This window comes from Natrix helvetica (genome assembly GCF_964273705.1).
Source record: "Natrix helvetica genome assembly, chromosome: 3".
NCBI lineage: Eukaryota > Metazoa > Chordata > Lepidosauria > Squamata > Natricidae > Natrix > Natrix helvetica.
This window is the reverse complement of record NC_138549.1, coordinates 6,752,321-6,775,271: the sequence shown is the minus strand read 5'-3', so window position 1 is coordinate 6,775,271 and position 22,951 is coordinate 6,752,321. Positions and strand designations below refer to the sequence as shown.

Here is a 22,951-nt window from a genome sequence, read left to right as displayed (position 1 = left end):
AATTAAGCGAACTCATTGTCTCCTGCAAACTCCACTCCCCTTTGGCTCCTCTTTTATTTCCTCTGGGAGGGGCTATTCATCATCCACTTGTGGCCTTACTCCCAAGTCAACCCCTGTTCTTTAGCTGTTCCCTTCGTCTGGCAACTCACACTGGGAACAGGCTCCAGCTGTTCCTCTGCCTCACTGATGTCTGACTCTGGAGGCAGCTGAAAATTGTCAAGACAGCCCTGGCCCCATCTCTGCCTCCAACACAGAGCCCTCATCAGAGCCTTCCCCAGACTCCAGGACTGGCCCATGTGCCTCCCCAACCTCCTCACTGTCCGAATCTGCTGCCAGTTATGCTGGCGGGCCACAGTACTCAGCAGCCATGTTACTAACAGCTGTACTGATTCACTTAACAACTGTGGGCCAAAGGTCATAAATGGGGAGATAAACTGCCTGGTTTAGCAAACAGAGAAGTTGGGATCGATTGTGGTTGTAAGTCTAAATATCCTTTTGTCATTTAGCATGGTCTTTTTAAAACCTAATTTTATTTCAGTTTTCCTTTCCCCCCTTCCCAAAACTTTCTTCCCTTGTAATGAAATCTGACAGCTGTCATGGCTCGTGGGAAGTGAATCATAAATCACAAGGAAAAAGTAGACAGGATTTACTTAAGTCAAATTCAAATGAAATAACGTTTTCTGTTTGTTCGTGTTAAGCTATAAAGTTATTGTGATCCGTGGAACTTCCAAACGCTGCCTTAAAACGGCACAGAAACTTCGAGAAGCCGGTTTTGGGATTCTACATTTCTTACTGTTTATTTGGTCTGAGAGAAAGATATTCCAGTGAAAAAGCTGGTAATCACCATACAGCAATTGCATATAAATTGTTTTCTCTTATTCTTTCTTCCACTGAAGCTAGAATGTCATCACACGCAACCTCCCGGGAAGCAAAACTCATCATGTCACTGTAGTATTTGTACAGATGGGTCTAGTAATTCTGGAATAATGTTGTACCCTGACACCGAACTCACATCCGTGGCAGATCACAGTGGGTGACCTTCTTCCTAGGAATGAAATCAATTCACCTTTAGTTTCCTGGAAATGTTACGTTACTGTAAAATTAAGTGTTTTGGAAGTGGCCCTGGCGAGAGGTACAGGAGAAATACTTAGCATTGGATTTTATGAAACAACTCAACACTCAACATGTACATCAGTCCCTAACCATCTTTAAGCTTTATAAGTGTCCCTTCGAGGTGAAATTCAAAGAAGAGAGAGGCAGTGATATGATGAAGTTGGAAAATGCCTCTAGAATCTCATTTTAATGACCCCATAATCCAGGGGTGTCCAAACTTGGGAACTTTAAGACTTGTGGACTTCAACTCCCAGAATTCCCCAGCCAGCTGGCTGGGGAATTCTGGGAGTTGAAGTCCACAAGTCTTAAAGTTCCCAAGTTTGGACACCCCTGCCATAATCCCTTGCGGGGTAGTCTGTGCAACTGAATGGAGCTGAGTGTTTACTGCCCTTCCTGTTGCCAATGCGGAGTTTTGTTCAGCAGATATATTCTCAGTGCACCCAGAGAAATATCTCCTCTACCTAGGATCGAACTCACACCCTCCTGATTGTGAGGCAAGAGCTCCACCTCTAGGCCACCGCACCACTCATGCCTCTAGAATACATCAAGGTAATTTCTACAATACACGCAGTCCTTGACGTACGACAACAATTGAGGCCAAAATTTACGTGATACATTTGCTACATGAATTCGGCCCAATTTTATGACTTTTCTTGCCGCTGTTGTTAAGGGAACCGCTGCAGTTGTGAAGTCAGGAACACGGATGTTAAGTGAATCTGGCTTTCCCCGTTGACTTGGCTTGTCAGAAGGTTGCAAAAAGGGATCCCTGTGACGCGGGGAGATGGCAATCGTTGTAAGTACATGCCAGTCGCCAAGCCTATTTGAATTTTGATTGCGTGATTCTGGGGATGCTGCAGTGGTTGTTAAGTGTGAAAACGGTCGTAGCTCACTTTTCTCAGGGCCGTTGTAACTTTGAAGAGTCACTGAATGAACTTTCGTAAGTCAAGATTTACCTGTGCACACAAGACCCTTATGAAGGGTGTCCATTTGACAAGTGTTCTATGAAAGGAAGCTAAAATTGCCCAGCCAACTGGAAAATGGCATCTGTTTTTTTAAAACAAGTTTCTCTCCGGATTATCTCAATATCTTTCAGGATCAGGGGAAGCCACAATAGTCTACTGTAACCAGCAGCTGAAGATCTATCTTTGTAAAATAAAGTCAAACTACTGCAAAGTTAAGAAGGCCAAGGTATACTGGGAATAAAATGCGCTCCTGATCAATATGTACTCGTTGGTTCACATTTCTAAATCTGAGAAAATAACATAGAACACTTTGGGTTTAAGTTATTTGTGTTTATTTTATATTTCTACAGCACAGACTTAATTTCGTCTGAACAATGCATGCTTTTTGATATTTATTTTAAATATTGCAAGAGGAAAAAAAAGTTTATTACAGTGACGACCTTTAAGCCTGGGCTGATATGTCGCAAACATATAACTTTATTCTGTGATCACTGCCACATTTAGCATAACAGTGGAATGAATGAATATATATATATATATATATATATATATATATATATATATATATATATATATATATATATATATATATATATATATATATATATATATATATATATATATGTTGTATTTGTACTGATATATATATATATATTCATTCTTTAGTCAAGTGTAAAAGGTTAAACAATCCTTCAACAAATGGAAATGCAAGCTGCTTTCTTGTCTAATGAAAACTCCCTAATGCCTACATAGGAAAAGCTAATTCAACATTCCATATTTATTGCTCTATGAAAGAAAGAAAAAATACAGACTTCGTGTAGCTGTTCATTTAGGTTTAATCAAACTAAAATGTATTGCCCTGCTTAATTGATTCCTGTCTTCTGCACCATGTACTTTGCTGTTATTAAATGAATGCTATTTATCCACCACGACGCGAGAAGTCATGTTGAATGATCATTCCAGAAAACTTTTTTTTTTGCTGGTTTGCTAACAAAAATTACTCAATTTAAGAGGATCAAAAGAAATCAGGTCCCTTTCCAAAAATGAAGTCCAATTTCAGGAAAAGAAAATATTTAATTGGATAGGCCACAATAAAAACGTTCTGGAGATATACAGGAACTAAAACCTCATTGTCCTATCTAAACCCATGAAATCCAATGAGAACCTTCCATCTTAAGTCTGTTTATTTCAAGCCTGAATGCATGTACTTCACCTCCTTGTATTGCGTATAATTTACCGCCATGGGATGAAGCAATGGCCGTGATGATGATTATAAAACATTCAACCCTGGGTAACCCTGAAATTTTTGTAGGTGAAGGGATGATGCTTTCAACTACCATATTTTTCAGAGTATAAGATGCACCAAGATTTTGAAGAGGCAAATGGAAAAAAAAAACGTTTTTGCACTCTGCAGACCTCGCGAAAACGGGCCCGTTTTTTGTCAAAAAAAAAGGGCATGCATAGCCTTTAGGAGGCTTCCAGAGTTCTCCTGGAGGCTGGGGGGGGGGGGCAAAAACGAGCAAACAACGGCCCATTTTTCGCTCATTTTTGCCCTCCACACCCCCCAGGAGCACTCTGGAAGCCTCCTAAAGGCTATGCACGGCCATTTTTGCAAAGGGGGTGAGGTTTCAGGAGGCTAAAAATGCTGTATTCAGTGTATAAGGTGAACCCAGATTTTCACCCTCTTTTGGGGTGAAAAAGGTGCGTCTTATACTATGAAAATACGGTAGGTGGCTAATTTGCTTCTTTTCTTCGCAAAACCTATTAGATATTTAGTATTTATCCTTGCCCTGCCCTAATCTTTGCTCGTCATTCGATGAAAATTGGCACCGAGAGATGCAGAATCTCAAGTAAATGCCAAAGTATTATCTAAAAAAACAAAACTTGGGTCTCTGAGGTAAACACACAAGCGAATATTTTAAAGAGTCAAAAAATGTGGGATACAACGCAGCATTTTCAAACTTTTTTTTTTTTTTTACAGATGCTAACTTGGTATGCTCTGTATCCGTTAATATGAAATAATGAATAATAATGGCAGCTAATTGGGGGGGGGGTAGAAATCTCAAAAAGGGAACTAAACAAAAATGGCTCAACACAAATACGTTTCAAGAACATAATTTCTTGTTCTTGCCACACTATAACCCTACAAATGGGAGGGAGGAGGGAAAAAAGTTGAGTGAATGAGAAAAGTCTTTCTGTGGCAATCTTCCTTCTGTTCGCTTGTTTTTAACCATGCTTCAGGAAAATAACCCCCGTTTCTAATGCTATCATTTGGCACCTTTCTATAAACTCATTGTGTTGAGATGTTGGATGTTTGACAAAGCCTTCTGGCTAGACCATCCCTCAAATATCTTTAATGTTTGTCCAAGGAACACAATACAATTAGAGGAACAATGATAAGCTCAGGCATACATACAGTGGGGACATTTAAGGGAGGGAAAGACATTTAAACTCTGGAGTTTAAATTTTGTGAACTCATCTGTTTTCTAAACTAAAGCAAAACACATGGGAAACCATCAATTAGAAACTACAGCCTGGCAGAATGCATTTCAAAACAAAATTAATTCTTCTTCTTCACTGTCAATCGTTATTTGCTTGAATAGCCAAGAATATATTGCTCAATTTACAAACGTTATCAGGTGAAAGTTAAGGCTACATGCTTCTTAAGGCATAGTTATAGATGGAGATGCAGTAAAAACAAAAAAAACACCTTAACCAGTTTTAGAATTCTTCTCTTCAGGTTTCTTATTGGAAAACCCTCTGCAATCAGTCTGTTTATGGCTTCCATGTTCATAAGAAATACTGTACTTTATCTCTTTGTATACAATGTATTATCACGTACCCAGGTGTCAGCTTGAACAGGCCTGATGTTGCATAATAACACCTCTTCATAGTTTCCATAGTCACAAAATTTAACAACAGCAGTTGTCCCAGAAGAATGGAGAGCTTCGATTTCTGCCCGATAAAACTGGGGGAGGAAACGGGGGGGGGGGGGAGAAAAAAAATGTTTTAAAAAATGTCATTTTACGAAACAAAGCGATTGCATATTTCGACAACTAAATCACAATCTGTGCACGGCGTGTCGTTTTCCCGCAGTGATAATACGGGTAACCGTCGACTTAAGCGTACAATGAACCCGGACATTTTTGTTGCTTAACAAAAGACGCTAGTCGAGTGAATTTTTGCCCCATTGCACGAACTTTCTGGGCACCGTTGTTAAGTGAATCGCTGCAGTTGTTAACTTTCTGGGCACCGTTGTTAAGTGAATCGCTGCAGTTGTTAACTTAGTAACACGGTTGTTAAGTGAATCTGGCTTCAGCCACTGATTTGATTGTCAGGTCGCAAAAGGGAATTACATGACTCCGGGACATCTATGGAGATTCCCCATCATCCAGGTCATGGTTGTCCCAAAGGTGCTTTTTTCAAGAGGCCACTGTACGTTCTGATTTTTCTTTGAAGGCATTTCGCTTCTTACCTAAGAAGCTACTTCGGCTTTGACTGGATGGAAGGATTTATACTCCTAGCAGATAGCTGGTCATTTGCATTCTTTTAGTGAGTCATTGAGGACACTTGGAGGTTCATCTGTGTCCTCAGGGTTGTCTACCATATTTTTGGAGTATAAGACGCACCGGAGTATAAGACGCGCCAAGATTTTGAAGAGGCAATTAAAAAAAAAATTTTTTTTGCACTCTGCAGACCATGAAAACGGGCCCGTTTTTTGTCAAAAAAAAAAAAAAAGGCATGCATAGCCTTTAGGCAGCTTATAGAGTGCTCCTGGGGGCTGGGGGAGTAAAAATGAGCAAACAACGGCCCGTTTTTCACTCATTTTTGCCCTCCTCAGCCCCCAGGAGCACTCTGGAAGCCTCCTAAAGGCTATGCGTGCCTTTTTTTTTTGCCATTTTTGCAAAGGGGGCGAGGTTTCAGGAGGCCAAAAATGCTGTATTCAGTGTATAAGATGAACCCAGATTTTCACCCTCTTTTTTGAGGAGAAAAAGGTGCGTCTTATACTCTGAAAAATACGGTATATCAAAATTGAACGGCCCTCTCTCAGCAGAATGGGAGGGATACAACATCATCTATCTCCAATCTACAACACAGTCCTTTCAACAGTTCCAAGGCGGCTCCATACCCATTTGCAACACTCAGGTGACTTTGAGGACACTGATAGACCTCCAAGTGGCCTCAAGGACTCTCTAATAATAATTTAATAATAATAATAATTTTATTTGATTAGCCGCAACCCTCTCCCGAAGGACTCGGGGCGGCGTACAATCAAGCAGATAAAAATACACATAAGACAAACATATATACAAAAACAGAGACATATACATATGTGCATGGAGGAGGATGGACTTAAGTGAAAGACAGTTAAAAACACAATTTAAAATCCCCTAATAAAATTACCAAATTAAAAAACCCATCAGGAGCGTTACTAAGTTATGGTCGAGCCAGGCCAGCTATTTGGAAAAGGTGGGTCTTGAGCTTGACACGGAAGGAGCGGAGGTCAGTAGTAGTCCTAATATCCGGGGGGAGGTCATTCCACAGGGCTGGGCCCGCCACAGAGAAGGCTCTGCTCCTAGGCGCCGCCCCATGGCACTGTCTGGTAGACGGCACCTGGAGAAGTCCCTCTCTGTGCGAGCGGATGGGTCGTAGGGATGTATGGGGCAGAATACGATCCCGCAGGTAACTAGGTCCTGAGCCATGGAGCGCTTTAAAGATCGTAATCAAAACCTTGAAACGCACTCGATAGACCACAGGGAGCCAGTGCAGCTCGCGCAGGAGAGGTGTCACATGGGAGTACTTGGTACTCCCCATAATCACCCGCGCGGCCGCATTCTGGACCAACTGCAGTCTCCGAGTGCATTTCAAGGGGAGCCCCATGTAGAGAGCGTTACAGTAGTCCAGGCGAGACGTCACCAGCGCATGGGTGACTGTGCGTAAGGCGTCCCGGTCCAATAGGGGGCGCAATTGGCGCACCAGGCGAACCTGGTGGAACGCCCCCCTGGCCACGGCTGTCACATGTTCATCCATGGACAGCCTGGCATCCAGGAGGACGCCCAAATTGCGCGCCCGCTCCACGGGGGCAAGTTGAATGCCCCCAATGGCCAGAGATGGAATTATCTGGTTGAACCGGGGGGCCGGAACCCACAGCCACTCCGTCTTGGAAGGGTTGAGCCTGAGTCGGTTGTCATCCATCCAGACCCGTACGGCTTCCACACACCGGGACATCACTTCGATGGCCTCGTTGGGGTGGTTCGGGGTGGAAATGTACAGCTGAGTATCATCAGCGTACAGATGATATCCCACCCCGAAACCACGGATGATCTCACCCAGCGGCTTCATGTATGTGTTGAACAGGAGCGGCGAGAGGACTGACCCCTGTGGCACCCCAGAAGTAAGGGGGCTTAGGGTCGACCTCTGCCCCCCTGCCAACACACGTTGCGTCCGGCCGGAGAGGTAGGAGCCGAACCACCGCAAAACGGTGCCCCGGACCCCCAACCCCTCCAGTCGGTGCAACAGGATACCATGGTCGATGGTATCAAAAGCCGCCGAGAGGTCTAATAGGACCAGGATAGAGGAGCAACCCCTATCTCTGGCCCTCCAGAGATCGTCTACCAACGCGACCAAGGCCGTCTCAGTGCTGTGCCCAGGGCGGAAGCCGGACTGGCGCGGGTCTAGATAATCATTCTCCTCCAGATGTCGTGGGAACTGAGAAGCCACCACACTCTCTACAACCTTCGCCAAAAAGGGAAGGTTGGAGACAGGACGATAATTGGCCAGCTCCGTAGGGTCCAGGGAAGGCTTCTTGAGCAAGGGTCTCACCACCGCCTCTTTCAAGGCGGCCGGGAGAGACCCCTCACCCAACGAAGCGTTCACTAGGCCCAGGAGCCAGTCGCGTGTAACCTCCCAGGAAGCCAGTACAAGCCAGGAGGGACACGGGTCCAGCAAACATGTGGTAGGTCGCAGTCGTCCACGCAATCTGTCCAAATCCTCGATGGCAACCAAGTCAAACTCCTCCCAAAAAGGTTTCTCAAGACTCGCCACTGGCGTCTCGACTGGGCCACTGAAGGGGACCCAATCCTTCCGGATTTGAGCGACTTTATCCAGCAGGTATTTCCCAAACTCCTCTGCTCTACCCTGTAAAGGGGCCTCCCGCGGCCTCTGAAACAGAAGGGAGCGGGACACCCGAAACAGGGCGGCAGGGCGGTTCTCTGCGGATGCAATGAGAGCGGAATGCAAATGACCAGCTGTCAGCAAGGAGTGCAAATCCATCCAGTCAGAGCTGAAGAAGCTTCTTGGATAAGAAGCAAAACGTCTTCAGAGAAAAACCAAAAAAGTCCAGCCGCCTCTTGAAAAAAGCACTGTTGGGATGACACCAGGACATTGCAAGCATCATAAACTCATGCCAGTTGCTGGACTAGAAGATCTCCAAGACCTCCCTTTCCAACTTTGTTTTTCTCTTATATCAGGAACGATTTTCCATTTTCAATCATCAGTTTAACAAACCGAGCCTATGCGGGTAGCCCTCGGCTTACAACATTCACTTAGTGACCGATTGACGTTATGATGGCACTGAAAAAAGTGCTGTATGACCCATTTTTCACCCTTATGACTGTCACAGCATCCCAGTGACCATGAGACCAACGTTCAGACACTTGGCAACTGACTCATATTTATGACGGTTGCAGTGTCCAGGGGGTCATGTGATCCCCTTTTACGACCTTCTGACAGGCGAAGACGTTGGGAGAAACCAGGTTTACTTAACCAATGTGTCGCTTATTTAACAACTGCAATGGTTCGCTTAACAACAGAGGTAAGAAAGGTCGTAAAATGTAGCAAAACCCACTTAAGAAATGTCTCATCCTGGGACGGTCACTGCAACAGTCATTAAATAGGAAAAAAAATGGTTATAAGTCCCTTTTTTTCAGTGGTGTTTCTAACTGTCACTAAATGAACCGCTGTAAGTCGAAGACTACTTGTCTATGGAGATTCTCAGTCATCCAGTCATGGTTGTCCCAAAGGTGCTTTTTCAAGAGACAACTGCACTTTCTAGGTTTTTTTTCCTTTGAAGACTTTCTCATCCAAGAAGCTTCTTCAGTTTTTGGGACTACTTGGGGGGAAAAAAACCCTGAGGTATCTCACTTTCCCGAGAAAAACAATAATGTGTGTTTCTAAGCATGTAGAAAACTCAAAGGAGAAATTGTGAGGCCTTCCCCTGCAGCGCCGGGAAAATGACCTGCTTGATTTAGGAAGGCTTGGAATAAATAATATATATATCTAATTATAGTCAATATAGGAATCGATGTATTTGACTTAACGAAGCATGAGATAAGGGGACAATTTTCTTTTTGTAAACAATGCAAAACTCTTCGTAACCATGTATTGGTTTGGTTCGTTAAACTTGATTACTGAAAATGGAAATAATTCTCAATGTAACAAAGGGTGGGAAGGGACCTTGGAGGTCCTCTAGTTCAAGCAGGAGACCCTATACCAATGTTGGTGAAGCTTTTTGGCAATAAGTGCCGAAATGGGAGCGCTGGAAACTGGAAGAGCAGTTCCCTGGCATGTATAAATGTACTTCTTCAAGTACATTTCATGTAATCTGCCTTCTTTAAAAAAATACGTTACTATGGGATAGAATTTATTTGTTTAAAGAGAGTTTTGAGTAGTGTATAAATGATATTCCACATAAAATCTGTGGGACATGAGATAACGTCCAAGGGAAGCTAAGGTTCAGGTTTCCGGCGTGCACATGCACCCCCAGTCACCTGGCCTTCTGGTTTCTGGCGCGCATGCATGCGCAGAGTAGCTGGACTCCGTGCATGTTCGCGCAGCAACCTGGAAGAGCAACAGGCGATGGCTGGCGTACCTGGAGAGATGGCTCTGCGTGTCACTTCCGGCACGCATGCCATGCGTTCGCCATCACGGCCCTATGCCATTTCAGACAAATGGCTATCCAATCTCTTCTTAAAAACCTCCAGTGTCGGGAGCACCCACAATTCCTGGATGCAAATGTTCCACTGATTAATTAATTAATGTCAGGAAATGTTTCCTTAATTATAGATTGGTTCTCTCATTGATTTGTTTCCCTCCATTGCTTCTAGTCCTGATACTTTGGAAAAAAGGATGACTCCCCCCCCCCTATTCCCATGATGGGGAACCTACGGCACGCGTGCCACAGAGAGCCCTCTCTGCGGGTACGTGAGCTATCGCTCCAGATCAGCTCAACCGCCCATGCGCGTTGAGGCAGCTGGTTTTCAGATCTCTGCTGCGCATGCATGGGGGGCAGGGCACATGCAGGAGATGCGTATGTATGTGGGGGGCAGGGGGCCGTGTGCATGCGCAGGGGTCATGCACACATGCGTGGGGGTGGGGCACATGCATGGGAGTGAGGTGCGTGCATGGGGGCATGTAGGGGGGGCGCACGCACATTGCATTCTCATTGCATTTCGGCAGATGACAAAAAAGTTGGCCATCACTGCCCTCTTCTTTCTGGCAGCCGCTCAAATATGGGAGCACTGCTCTCATGTCACCCCTAATCCTTCTCTTCACTATGTTAGGCTTACCCGATTCCTGCAACCGTTTTTCATGTTTTGGCCTCCAGCCCCCTAATCATCTTTGTTGCATTTGCTTAGATAACTTTGTGATATAGCTTTGCTGCATATGCTTCAGCACCATAATTCTTTGCCCTGTTTTTTCAGCTTAAACCTTCCCTTCGTCAAAAAAATAAACAAAAACCGTAGGTCCAGCATGACTGAACGAAGATCTTTAATAAGCTTACGGGTCTTTTCTTGTCGCAGCTGTCACTGAGACCTAGAAGAATCCCAATTTCTGATCTGTTTTAGTACCGAATCACTCTCTTACAAGTCCTGGAATCTATTCCAGGAATCACTGCTTGTTTTAAAAAGGAAGATTGCCCAAAATATCTATCTTGCTTAAGGTTTTATCGCGATCTCTTAAGAACACCGGGGGGGCCATAAAGCCTTGAGAAGCGAATCACTTTTTAGAGGCTGACTATCTTTTAGGAGTCTATCACTAATCAATTTGTCATCCCCGGAACTCAACTGCTTTTAAGAATGATTGTCTGCAGCTACCAATATGAACTCTGTGGCTCAGAAAAATATTTCTGCATATACTTGCTTAGACGAACTGATTTGTTTTTATAGGGCAGAAGCGGATAGGATAGTTTTTACTACAAAGCTAATGTCCCTTTTCCCCAATTCAACTTGACCACCTTACCAAAAACACGATATACTACTGGGGTTTCAAACTCAAGGCCTACGGGCCGGATCAGGCCCACGGGGTGCTTAAATCTGGCCCAAGGGCCCAGCCTGGAATAGCAAAGGACTGCCTCGCAGTGCCTCTGGCATCCAAAATGGGGCATGCAGTCCCCCCGCGCCCCATTTCCGGCCTAGATGGCCTCCTGCAGAACTCTGCTGGCCAATATAGGGCACAGAGGGCTGCACAGGTCCTCCCCAACGCCCCATTTTGGCCAGCAGGATAGCGCAGGAGGCCGTACAAGCCAAAAATGGGGGACTTGCACGGCCCCCCTCCCTAAGGCCCGTTTTGGCTGGCAGGGTGCTGCAGGAGGTGTCTGTACCCCCTCCCTCCTCCCCAAACCAGCCCATGGAGGAGAATTACAATGCTGATCCTACTCGCGAAGAAATCCAGTTTGACACCCCTGATACACAAGCTTTTTTTATATATATATATCTGTGACTTTAGTCAAACGTCTGTGGATGGCAGATCACTTGATCGGCACCTGAAGAGCCTTTAGGCACACAGGTATATTTCAGAATTTAGCCTGTGAATAGACCAGGCTGACTTTTAAAAAATTATTCTGTACCAGGGTGGATAAAAAATTGATGATTGTTTTTTTTTAAGAATCAAAAAAAATCGGATGTTTAAAAATTTAAATCGGATTTTTAAAAATTTAAATCGGATTTTTAAAATTTTCTATCTAATTCATTTTAATAAAATGCTTTTGGAGTTTAAAAATAGTCTATCTAAAGATAGTTTTCTATTTAAGATACATTAATAATGTAGTTTATTCAGCATGAAACAGTTTAGTTATGTAGCACAAGGCAATATTGGGACTGTTTGAATCAACAGCAGGTCAGAAGCCGCTGCGGGGGAGAGATTGACAGTTGCTCTTTAAAAATTATGATTTAAATCAACTCGATTTAGATCAAATCCACCCTGTCCTGTACAGATAGTCCTTTGACTTACAACTGTCTGCTTAGTGACCAAAATTTCACATAACAACCTTTGCACCATCTCCATGGTCACTTGATCAAAAATTCAAACGCTTGGCAACTGGCATGTACTCGTGACGGTTGCGGTGTCCCAGTGTCACGTGATCTCCTTTTGCAACCTTCTGACATCTCCACATCTTTTTCCCCGGTTTAACCTTATAACCTTACTTTAAAAAGAAAAACGACGACATTAGCACTGACTCGGAACAAAAGCGTACCTTGTTGTCTTCCCAATAAAGAGCGAAACACTCATCCCCCGGTTGCCAACTTTTCTCGTACTCTCCCGAAACAGGCGGCTCCAACGTTTTTTCCGGCTTGATGGGCCCAGATCGCTTTTTGGGACCGGAGTCATAGTACATTTTGACATCAAAAGGCATGGCCATATTTTGGGGAGGCATTTTAATCGGTCCGACCCGCCTCCCTTTGGGGAAATGTTCCAAATTGCCATTTGGTATGGAACAAAAGGGATCAGTTCTAACCGGATTCGGGTAGTCTACGGACATACTGAATGGCTGCTCGTTTTTTAAGCCGGCAAAAGAATCATTCGCCAGGATCAACGTTTTCCTATCGCAGAAATTGTTGGGGTGATGGATCTGACTTCCTTGTTTCTGGTGGTTGTTGTCGGTTGGATTGTAGCCGGCAGAGTTCTCTTTCATTTCCACGAGCGACCCGATTTTTCCCGGCCTGTTCTGCACGGGGGTGTCCCTCCTCTTGAATGGAAGGTCCCCCGAATGACCGGCTGTAGGGTATCCAAAATCCTTCCGGGGGTAAAGTCTATCGCACTTGTTTTTCTCTTCGGTCCACTGATCGGGGCCCAGGGAATTCTGCCTTTCGGAAGGCCGGCTTCTCGGCAATCCGCTTCCGTCCGTGTTGTTTCTCGCGTTTTGACTATCTCTTTGAAAGCGCGGCGGCTTCTCGTTCCTCGGCTGCCGGGGTTCATTTCGAGAAACGTATCTGGGATGGCTATGTATTTTTACGCCGTTCTGCTCAGCGTTGGGCACTCTCTGGTGTCCGTGTTGCTGCAATGCCACCCGTCCCTTTGGTTCTGCAAAAGAAGACACAACTTCTGACACAACTAATTTTTGACGTTTATTTCACAAACAGAGGGCAAGCTTTCAAAATACTGCCATGGTTCAATAGCAGAGGGCCCAAATGGTATAGGGCAGGGGTCAGCAATCTGCGGCTCTGGAGCTGCATGTGGCTCTTTTATCCCTCTGCTGGGGCTCCCTATCGCCAGACGGTTAGGACCGATAGTAGAAAAAGGACGCCGCGCTAGGAGGAGACACTATGGTGGGGGAACTGGACTTCTGGTCAGCTCCAGAACTGAATGGAGAGCTTCCGGTTAGGACCTTTATAGCTCATTGAGTGTTTAAGATTGCCGACCCTAGTATAGGGCACTGATGGCTAACCTTTCTGTCGTTGCATGCCGTTTTGGGCCTAGTAGGCCTCCCTACAGCCTCCTGGGAGCAAAAACAGGCCACGGGGGGAGAGGCCAGCACACCCACCCCATTCCCCCTGCCCCCGCACATGCCCATGTGACCACCACCTCCCCCAAGCATGCTCGTGCATATCCCACATGTGCTACGCCCCCCGCGGGAGGCACCCGCGCATGTGCAGTGGAGCTGAGCTGGGGCAACAGCTCGCGTGGCCACAGAGAAGGCTCTGGGTCCCACCTGTGGTACGCATGCCATGCATGCCACAGGTTTGCTATCATCGGTATAGGGTCTCCTGCTTGAGCAGGGGGTTGGCCTAGAAGACCTCCGAGGTTTCTTCCGACTTTATTATTCTATGTATCAAGCCACCCTAGTATCATGCCTGACTTCAATTTGGTTTTCTTCATGGATGGAGGAACATGGCTCCATGGCTCAGGACCTAGTTACTTGCGGGATCGTATTCTGTCCCATACATCCCTGTGACCAATCCGCTCGCACAGAGAGGGCCTCCTCCAGGTGCCGTCCACCAGACAGTGTCGAGGGGCGGCGTCTAGGAGTAGAGCCTTCTCTGTGGCGGGCCCAGCCCTGTGGAATGACCTCCCTCCGGATATTAGGAATACCTCTGACCTCCGCTCCTTTCGTATAAAGCTCAAGACCCACCTATTTCAAATAGCTGGCCTGGCTCAACTTTGATCTAACTATATCGCTCCTGACGGGTTTTTTATTTGGGTATTTTAATTGTATTCAATTATTTAGGGTTTTTTTAAACACTGTGATTTTAATTGTTTTTACTCATTAGCCGACCTCCTCCTTGTACATGTCTTGGTACACATCTTTGTTATATGTATGTCTTGTCTATATATGTATTTCATATGTTTTATTGTACGCCGCCCTGAGTCCTTCGGGAGAGGGTGCGGCTAAGAAATAAATATTTATTATTATTATTATTATATTGTGGAAGATACGCCACTAGATCTGAAGTTAACTCCTGACCTTCGTTACAATTTGATTGGGGCAATCAAAACATATATACGGTATTTATTCTGACTTCATGAAACCACTATTTAGATTCGGGTTTTATATCCGACATGCTTTGACTGACATTTGATTGTACTTTTCTAATTTGTCCTGAGCCATTAAGGATGTGGGTGGCACGTACATTTTCTAAATTAATAAACAGAGAATAAAATAGCCACCCGCTTTCAAATACCTCCTTTCATACACAAAGGTCAAAGTCTAAGAGGGGATAGAGCCATGCCGCAGTTTAAAAACAGTTGGTCAAGCAAGTTGTTCCAAAGGTGCTTTTTTAAAAAGAGGCAACTGGACTTTCTTGTTTTTCGTCGAAGACCAATCACTTCTCATCCAAAAAGCTTCTTCAGCTGACTGGATGGTGGGGAATGGAAGGATTTATTTACCCCTTGCTGACAGCTGGTCATTTGCATCCTTTTAGAGAGCCGTCGAGGCTACTTGGAGGTTTATCTGTGTCCTCAGAGTCACCCGAATGGTGCAAATGGGCGTGGAGACTTCTTGGCTGCAGCGTGTTTCCTGACCTGTGTCATTTCATTATTGACAAGCACAGGCAGTTGAGGATCAGTCTCTCAAACAAAAGCACAGATGATTCTTATAGCCCAGGAACGGTTAACCTTTTTGGTGCCGTGTGCCCAAAGCGTGCACGAAACCCCAAATGCAACGCTAGCGACCTCAGCACATGCGTCCCGCCCAGCAGAGACCCGAAGACCAGCTGGCTGGCGAGAGGCGCGCATGCATGTGCTATGGAGCTGGGCTGGGGAGATGGCTGGCGTGCCCGCAGAGAAGGCTCTGCATGCCACCTGTGGCGCGCATGTGATAGGTCTGCCATCACAGATATAGTCTGCAATTTCTCTGGAAATCCATTCATGCTCCCGGCATGAAGAAGTTCCTTGGATGAGAAGCAAAACGTCTTCAAAGAAAAAGCAGAAAGTCCAGTTGCCTCTTGAAAAAAAAAAGCAGCTTTGGGACAACCGTGACTTAAATGACTGAGAATCTCCATAGACATCTAGTCAAGCAAGCTGAGTTTGAGATAAAAATGAGATATAGATTAAATGATTAGATAGGTATTCAAAATGGGTGATGTTTATGGTTAAAACCTATGGTTTCAAATAAAGGGGAAAAACAGTAGATGATACTAGATTATCAGTTCATCTGGCTCAACCTGACACTGTTTTACCACTTTCATCTCACCAGGCTCAAGGTTGACTCAGCCTTCCGTCCTTCCGAGGTGGGTAAAATGAGGACCCCCGATTGTTGGGGGTCATAGGCTGATTCTGTAAATCGCTTAGAGAGGGCTGTAAAGCACTGAGAAGTGGTACATAAGTCTGAATGCTATTGGTATTGCTAAAATCCAAGCCATGTTTTATCAATTTGTCACAAGGACAGTTAGCATCACTAACTTTCCTGAAATTAAGATATATGGTATCTACAGCATTTCCCCCCATCTACTAGAATGCACAGGAACTAAAGAATCAAAGTACTAAGGGAGCAGTGGTTAGGGTGCAATATTGCCGGCTAACTCTGCCTATTGCCACCAGTTCGATCCTGACCAGTTGAAGTGTGACCCAGACTTCAGTCCTTCCGAGGTGGGTAAAATGAGCACACAGATTAGTGGGGGTGATAAGCTGACTCTGTAAACCGCTTAGAGGGGGCTGTAAAGCACTGTGAAGCGGTATGTATGTATGTATGTATGTATGTGTGTGTGTGTGTGTGTGTGTGTGTGTGTGTGTGTTGTATTTGTGCTGATAAATAAATAAAGGGAGACTAGTATAGATCTATTTCAAGCTATTTAGCTCTCATCAGCTAGCCATATCCTTACTGGGATTTGAACCTGGGCTGCATTACATATTAGGCAGAAGTGTTAGCCACTAAGCCACAAGCTCTCCTCCTTTATCAGCTGAGCCAGGGAAATAGGTAAGTATTTGGGTTACAAATTTGGGCATACCAGGGGTTGTAACACACACATACATACATACATACATACATACATACATACATACATACATACATACACACACACACACACACACACACACACGTGCTATTGTTATCCCAAAAAAGTGGGAGGAGTCATAAATCTCTTCTCCAGTCGTGTGGAAAACCAAAAGTATTACTTTTTCATTTGGGAAGGGGTCAGGGGGAGAGCTTTTATTACATAAAAGAGAAATGGAAGAAAATGGATTTGAAGATCTGTTTTTGCTAGCTGGGCATCTCAAATCTTCCCATCAGACGTGTGTGTGTGTGTGTGTGTGTGTATGTCCGTGTCCAAATGATCAAGGTAGCAATTATCTTAATGTTTATTCAAAAAGGAGACTTAGCAGAAGTTAACAGAAGATGTCAATTGTGGGACCAAATGAAGAGAGAAAAAAAGCATTTGTTGCAATTATTGTTGGTGCAATTCTGACACCCCCTCACGTCAGATAATTTGACTGACAATAATTTTGGATTTTGAAAGCCGCCATCCATTAAATAAATTTCAATTCTGTTAATCATCCCAGGCTAATGTATCCCCTCCTAGTGAATTTCTAAGGCTTCCTTTAAAGGGAGAAAAATTGGTTTGGCATGATTATTTCAAGGTCACAAATTCACAGGCGATGAAATGAATAAAATGATTGAATGACAGTTTAAAAGGAAAAGAAGGCTTGCCAACTTGAAACCACCTCACTGAAGACAAAAGCTTTCCTGTCTTGCAATTAAGGCAAATGCTAAAGCATTTTCCAAGCCATTTTCTTCCACTTTTTACCATAATGGCCAATGGACTGCCTGGGCTATATAGAAAAATACAGAAAAATGCTTTTTAAAAAATAAAAAAAATAAAGATGCCTTACTTTAAAATGTCAAATTTCGTTTCGTTACAACTGTCCAGCAAAAATTTTAGCCTTCAGAAAATTTTTGGCTAATGGACCATTGGGAAAGTAATAATATAAAGAAAAATGGTGGTGGTGGGGGAATGTAATCTTGTTCTAAAAATAAACTGTTTATCACCTTCTAGAAGAATTAACCCATGATGCCATGCCCATTTAGAAGGCATTTTTGTGACAGCCTCCTAGGGGGCTGCATAAGTTTTCTAACGCTTCAAAAATTTCTGGCAGAGTTTAAGTCAGGGAGTCAGGGCTGACTGAACGGAACTCCAGCCTTTACTGGACGGATGCCCTTCCTGACACATAGGTGGAGTCCGCAGCAGACAATAACTCATTGTGCCAGGAGAGAAACGTATCTGTCACTACCTAGGACCAAACTCACAGCCTCCTGATTGTGAGGTGAGATCTCCACCTCTAGGCCACTGTGCTGCTCTGTTGTGTGATTAAATATTTGCTCTAAATACAAAGCCGTTGTTATGGTCTGTTGGCCACTGGCCCCTCCAGCAGCCGAATCAGAGGCGGCGGCAATGTGGGACTCAGGGCCGGCATCAAGACAACCTGAGAGCTCCGAGGGGGGAGAGGGAATGGAGCTGGCAGAGAGGGGGAGGCGGAATCTTCCGTCAGCCCTCAGATGGAAAGTCAACAGCCCCAAGGTCTGGAGGTGGCTGGTGAGGAAGCGGAGGAACAGCTGGGTCCAGTCCCTGACGTGTGGATGCATGGAAGGCAGAGGAGAGGAGAGCAGTGGAAATCTATGGGCTGATCCTTGGGAAGGAAGAGCCGCTAGCAAAGCTTTGCTAGCAAAGCCCCACCCTAGCTCTGGAGATAAAAGGCAGGGGGCAGTGATGAATAGAGGTGGCACACCAGTGGTGGGTTCCAGACCCCGTTGCAACCGGTACGCTGCAACGGGGCCCGGCATCCACGTGCACGAGCGCATGTGTACTTACCACCCATGATGCTCCAGCTGCTCAGCAGAGTGGAGCGCAGGTGCCGTATGCTCCATGTGCATGCGTGAAAGCCCAGATTGGCCCAAATACAGGTAAGGAGGGGGGATGGGCCCTCCGGAGCACAGTATTGGAATGGTACCTGGTGCTCCTAACAGGCACCGGTACACCTGTACCGGGGCGTACCGGTCATATCCCACCATTGTGGCAGAGTTATTCATCTTTCGGATGGATGGACGGACTTGTTAGCCTGCGTTGAGCGATAAACTTTTTGCTGGGGCTGCTGGGGCTCCTAATAAAGGAATCTTTGAGTTCACTTCAGAGGGTTTGTCATATTTAGGGAGGTGGGTCAGAACAGCTGTGTTATTTAATGACCTTTAATTTTTCTCGAGAGACAACCCACATGAAGGTTTGTACAAGCAGATTTTCATGAAAGACACAACCAGGCCCCTCCTGATCTTCCTACCTACCTTCTACTGCGAGAGTGCCCATTTTGGACTCGAGAAAGTCAAACAAAGTGCTTGGAGCAGATGGCCTGGTGTTTCCAAGTTCTTCCTCATCTTCAGGTCTTATTCGGCCTCTCCCCTTTCCTTTTCCTAAAGATAAGCCACACAGCCTAGTTAGACAGGGGAAAGAAACCGAGTCTATGTTGTAAAGCATTTAAAATCATTATATTTTACATTTCCTTTAGAAATATAGTTAAGGCCTGTGCCAGGGATGGCTAACCTTTTTAGTGCGGAGTGCCCAAAGCATGTGCACAAAACCCCAAAATGCAATGTGAGCGTCCCCCATGCATTCTCCCCATCCCCACACATGTGCAACGGTCCCCTGCACATGTGCCCTGCTCCCTGCCCATTTTTGGCTTCCAGGTTGGTGCAGGAGGCCTTCCTGGCCCAAAACGGGGCACATGCAGGAACTCCCAATGTGCAATGCAAGTGCCCCCCCTCCCCATACATGCGCCTCGCTCCCCACGCATGTGTGGCAGAGACCCAAAGACCAAGTGGCCGGCAGGAGGCGCACGCATATGCGAGGTGAGCTGAGCTGGGGTGACAGCTAGCGTGCCCACAGAGAGGGCTCTTCACCATCATGGACCTATGCCATTAAAGTACACCTCGAAACACAGTACAGAGCCCATTTCACCTGAAATTCTACTTTACATACATGGAAAGCAGCATTTTAAAGGATTTTCAATGGGAAATAGTTAGAAAACAATATTTGCAGTCTAACTCTGCCCACAGTTTGGAGTTCGATCCTGACCGGCTCAAGGTTGACTCAGCCTTCCATCCTTCTGAGGTCGGTAAAATGAGTACCCAGATTGTTGGGGGTAGGATGCTGACATTTGTCAACTATTCTGAGAGTGATGTGAAGTCCTATGTAGCAGTATGTAAGTGCTATTTATCAAAAGAGCAACTACACATATAAGGCCCAAAATCTGTAACTCCTAATACAAACTTGTTAGTGATAATATTTTATGCAAAAGCATTATTTAAAATAGCGAAAGTTCTGGAGCCAAACATTTGGCATTTGTTTCAAACAGAGGTGGTATTCAGCCAGTATGGACCGGTTTGTCCGAACCGGTAGCGGTAATCACGGGTAGGCCAGCACATCTGCCCCAGCTCTACGCTGTCCTATTTAGGCACATTTTTCCCCCAAGTTTTTTATTTATTTTTTCTTACATATTTCAACTTCCTTTATGAACAAAGTGTTGTCCTGGTTCTCCCCCCCACCCCTTACATCTTCTATTATGCGTGTTACATTTTACATCATATTTCCTTTTTACATTTCAGTCATCTTATTTTTATTCCATATTCTCCCGCTTAATTAAAAAAAATTTCTTAATATATAAATGATATCCTTTTGCGTATCAGTTAATCGAATTTAACATATCATTTCCATCTATTATTTTATTTTACCTTTAATAATGCATATCCTCAAGTATTATTTTATATAGTAAACATTTCATTTAGGCACATTTTTGAGGCTGGGTGATTGCGCGGAAGGCTTGCGCACGAGCAAAGCGTAAGCACAGAAAGCCGGGCGCATGCAACCACGGAGCAAGCGGGCGCACCCGGGGCTAACCAGTGCTAACAAAATGTGAAATCCACCACTGGTTTCAAACATTGAATTTTCAAAGTAGGCTTGAATTTAAGCTCTTAAATTACGTCCGCCTCTATTCTCTGCAATCTCTCACAAATTCTTCAATCAGCGGATACTCTTTCAATACTTTCATACTTTCTATCTTCTCCCATATCTATTATAGCTCCTCTTTCCAATTCTCATTTCATTTCCTTATTTTTTTTAAAAGTATTTTTCCCCCATATGAAATCTAGCCGGATCATGCGCCTAACACCAACACTAATTTGCAAAAACAGTTGTGAAAATGTTGCCCAGAAGACTTTAACAGGTAAAATTCTTCCCCGTGTACATCTTGTTCCCTTTCCTTCCCATCTTTGACGATTTTTATATCAGTTGTAGTGTTAATATTAATTGTTTGCATGCTTTACTTTCTCTTCATTAATTGTTAGCCATCTAGGGGCGCCTCTAGACAATATGGGTGGCAAATAAGTTTCATAAACAAACAAACAAACGAATATCAGTAGTTCTCGACATGACGACAATCGAGCCCAACACTTCTGTTGCTAAAGTGGAAACATTGGCTAAGTGAGTTTTGCCCCATTGTACGAACTCACTTTCCCCAGTTGTTAAGTGAATCACCGCAGCCATTCAGTTAGCAACGCGGCTGTGAAGCCAATCTGGCTTTCCCATTGATCTGGCTTGCTCAGACAGCCACAGAAGCAGATCACGTGACCTCCAAAGCATTACAACCGTCATTGAGCCGAGGTGGCGCAGTGGTTAGAGTGCAGTACGGCAGGCTACTTCAGCTGACTGCTACCTGCAGTTCGGCAGTTCGAATCTCACCGGGTCAAGGTTGACTCCGCCTTTCATCCTTGCGGGGCGGGTAAAATGAGGACCCAGATTGTTGGGGAGGGCAAGATGCTGACTCTGTAAACCGCTTAGAGAGGGCTGTAAAAGCACTGAGAAACGGTATATAAGTCTAAGTCCTATTGCTATAAATACGAGTTGGTTGCCAAGCGTCTGAATTTGCATCCCGAGACCCCGGGGGGGATGCTTGCAACCTTCGTTTCAGTGTGAAAAAGAACTGCCTTCTCAATAGTTTTTCTCAGTGCTGTTGTAAGTCCGAACGGTCATTAAGTGAACTGTGTAGTAAGTCAAGGAGTAAATAAATCTGTACCGTAAGGAAATAAATTTGTACCTTCCCCCCCCCCAAAAAAATCAGATGTTATAAAAATCCTTTTCTGTCTGATAGATAAATGAAATTATACCTCTAGCGGCTGGTCCTTGAGCGGTGGCTTGTTTATTGCTGTTGAGGAGGAAATTTAATGCCGCTTCAAGGTTGTTGCTATTATCCATGAGCGCCTGCCGGGCGGCTTCCTTGCTAAAGCCCATTTCTGTTATGTGTTTGAGAGCCTTTTCATCCACCTGCGAGAGAAATGAGCAAAGATAAAGTCAATTCGAAGATGAAACAAACAAAACCCTTGCTTTTTAAAAAAGCAAATAAAGATTATTATTTTTTGAACTGTTGTTCCGTGTGATTGATTCATTTTTTCCCTGAATATTGCTCAATATCTGCTTTCTGTAAAGGACTCTGTTGTGTTTGGGGCAGGGGGGGGGGGGTTGGTTAGAACCAGGGTTGAAATGCTACTGGTTCGGGCCGGTTAACCGGTAGTTTAAAAATTATTTTAAAAGTTTAAAAAAAAAAATACTTCCAACAATCGCGTGGCACAGCTGATTGTCGCATAGCTGATTGTCCGAACTATTTTTTAATTTTACTGGTTCAGGCAAACTGGCCCAAACCAGTAGCATTTCACCCCTGGTTCCTGCTTTCTAGCTAATCTAAATTGCATAGCAGAGGCCAGGATGAGATGGATCTTTAAGAACATTTTGAATTTAAGGCAGCGGGAGTTATAAAGCTCTTCCAAAGAGGGGAGAGGGCAACCCGTGATCCTCTGGGCAATGGCGTTGACCCTCTGGAGCGCTGTCCTATCTGCCACTGTGCAACTGGCAAAGTCTACACAGGTGCAGTAACTTAAAATGCTCTCTATGGTGCAGCTGTAGAAGGTCACCAGCAGTTATTCATTCAGATGTTGTTACCCGAGAAGTCTCAGGTAGTATCATCTCTGCTGGGCCCTTCTACAGCAAACCCCACCCCACCCCCCAAGATCAAGCAGAAAATCCTACACCAATTCAAATGAATAGCTGCCCAATCTCTTTTTTTAAAGACTTCCAGTGTTGGGGCATTCACAACTTCTGGAGGCAAGTCGTTCCACTGGTTAT

General features: G+C 44.7%; 1 protein-coding gene across 2 annotated transcripts in view; it reads right to left on the bottom strand.

Moving 5' to 3' along the window:
- The window catches only part of TDRD3 (tudor domain containing 3), a 68,570-nt gene that overhangs the window by 15,841 nt on the left and 29,778 nt on the right, over positions 1 to 22,951 (bottom strand). Inside the window, exons 9-13 of one of the 2 annotated variants that reach the window (XM_081949481.1) lie at positions 21,940 to 22,096; positions 19,066 to 19,191; positions 12,550 to 13,376; positions 4,918 to 5,043; positions 861 to 1,045 (exon numbers count right to left, since the gene is read on the bottom strand). In XM_081949481.1, the coding sequence (XP_081805607.1) occupies positions 1,025 to 1,045; positions 4,918 to 5,043; positions 12,550 to 13,376; positions 19,066 to 19,191; positions 21,940 to 22,096 (1,257 nt within the window). In that variant the 3' untranslated portion in view covers positions 861 to 1,024. Of the gene's footprint in view, positions 1 to 860; positions 1,046 to 4,917; positions 5,044 to 12,549; positions 13,377 to 19,065; positions 19,192 to 21,939; positions 22,097 to 22,951 lie in introns of those variants that run through there. The other variant, XM_081949480.1, reaches the window with a different exon arrangement.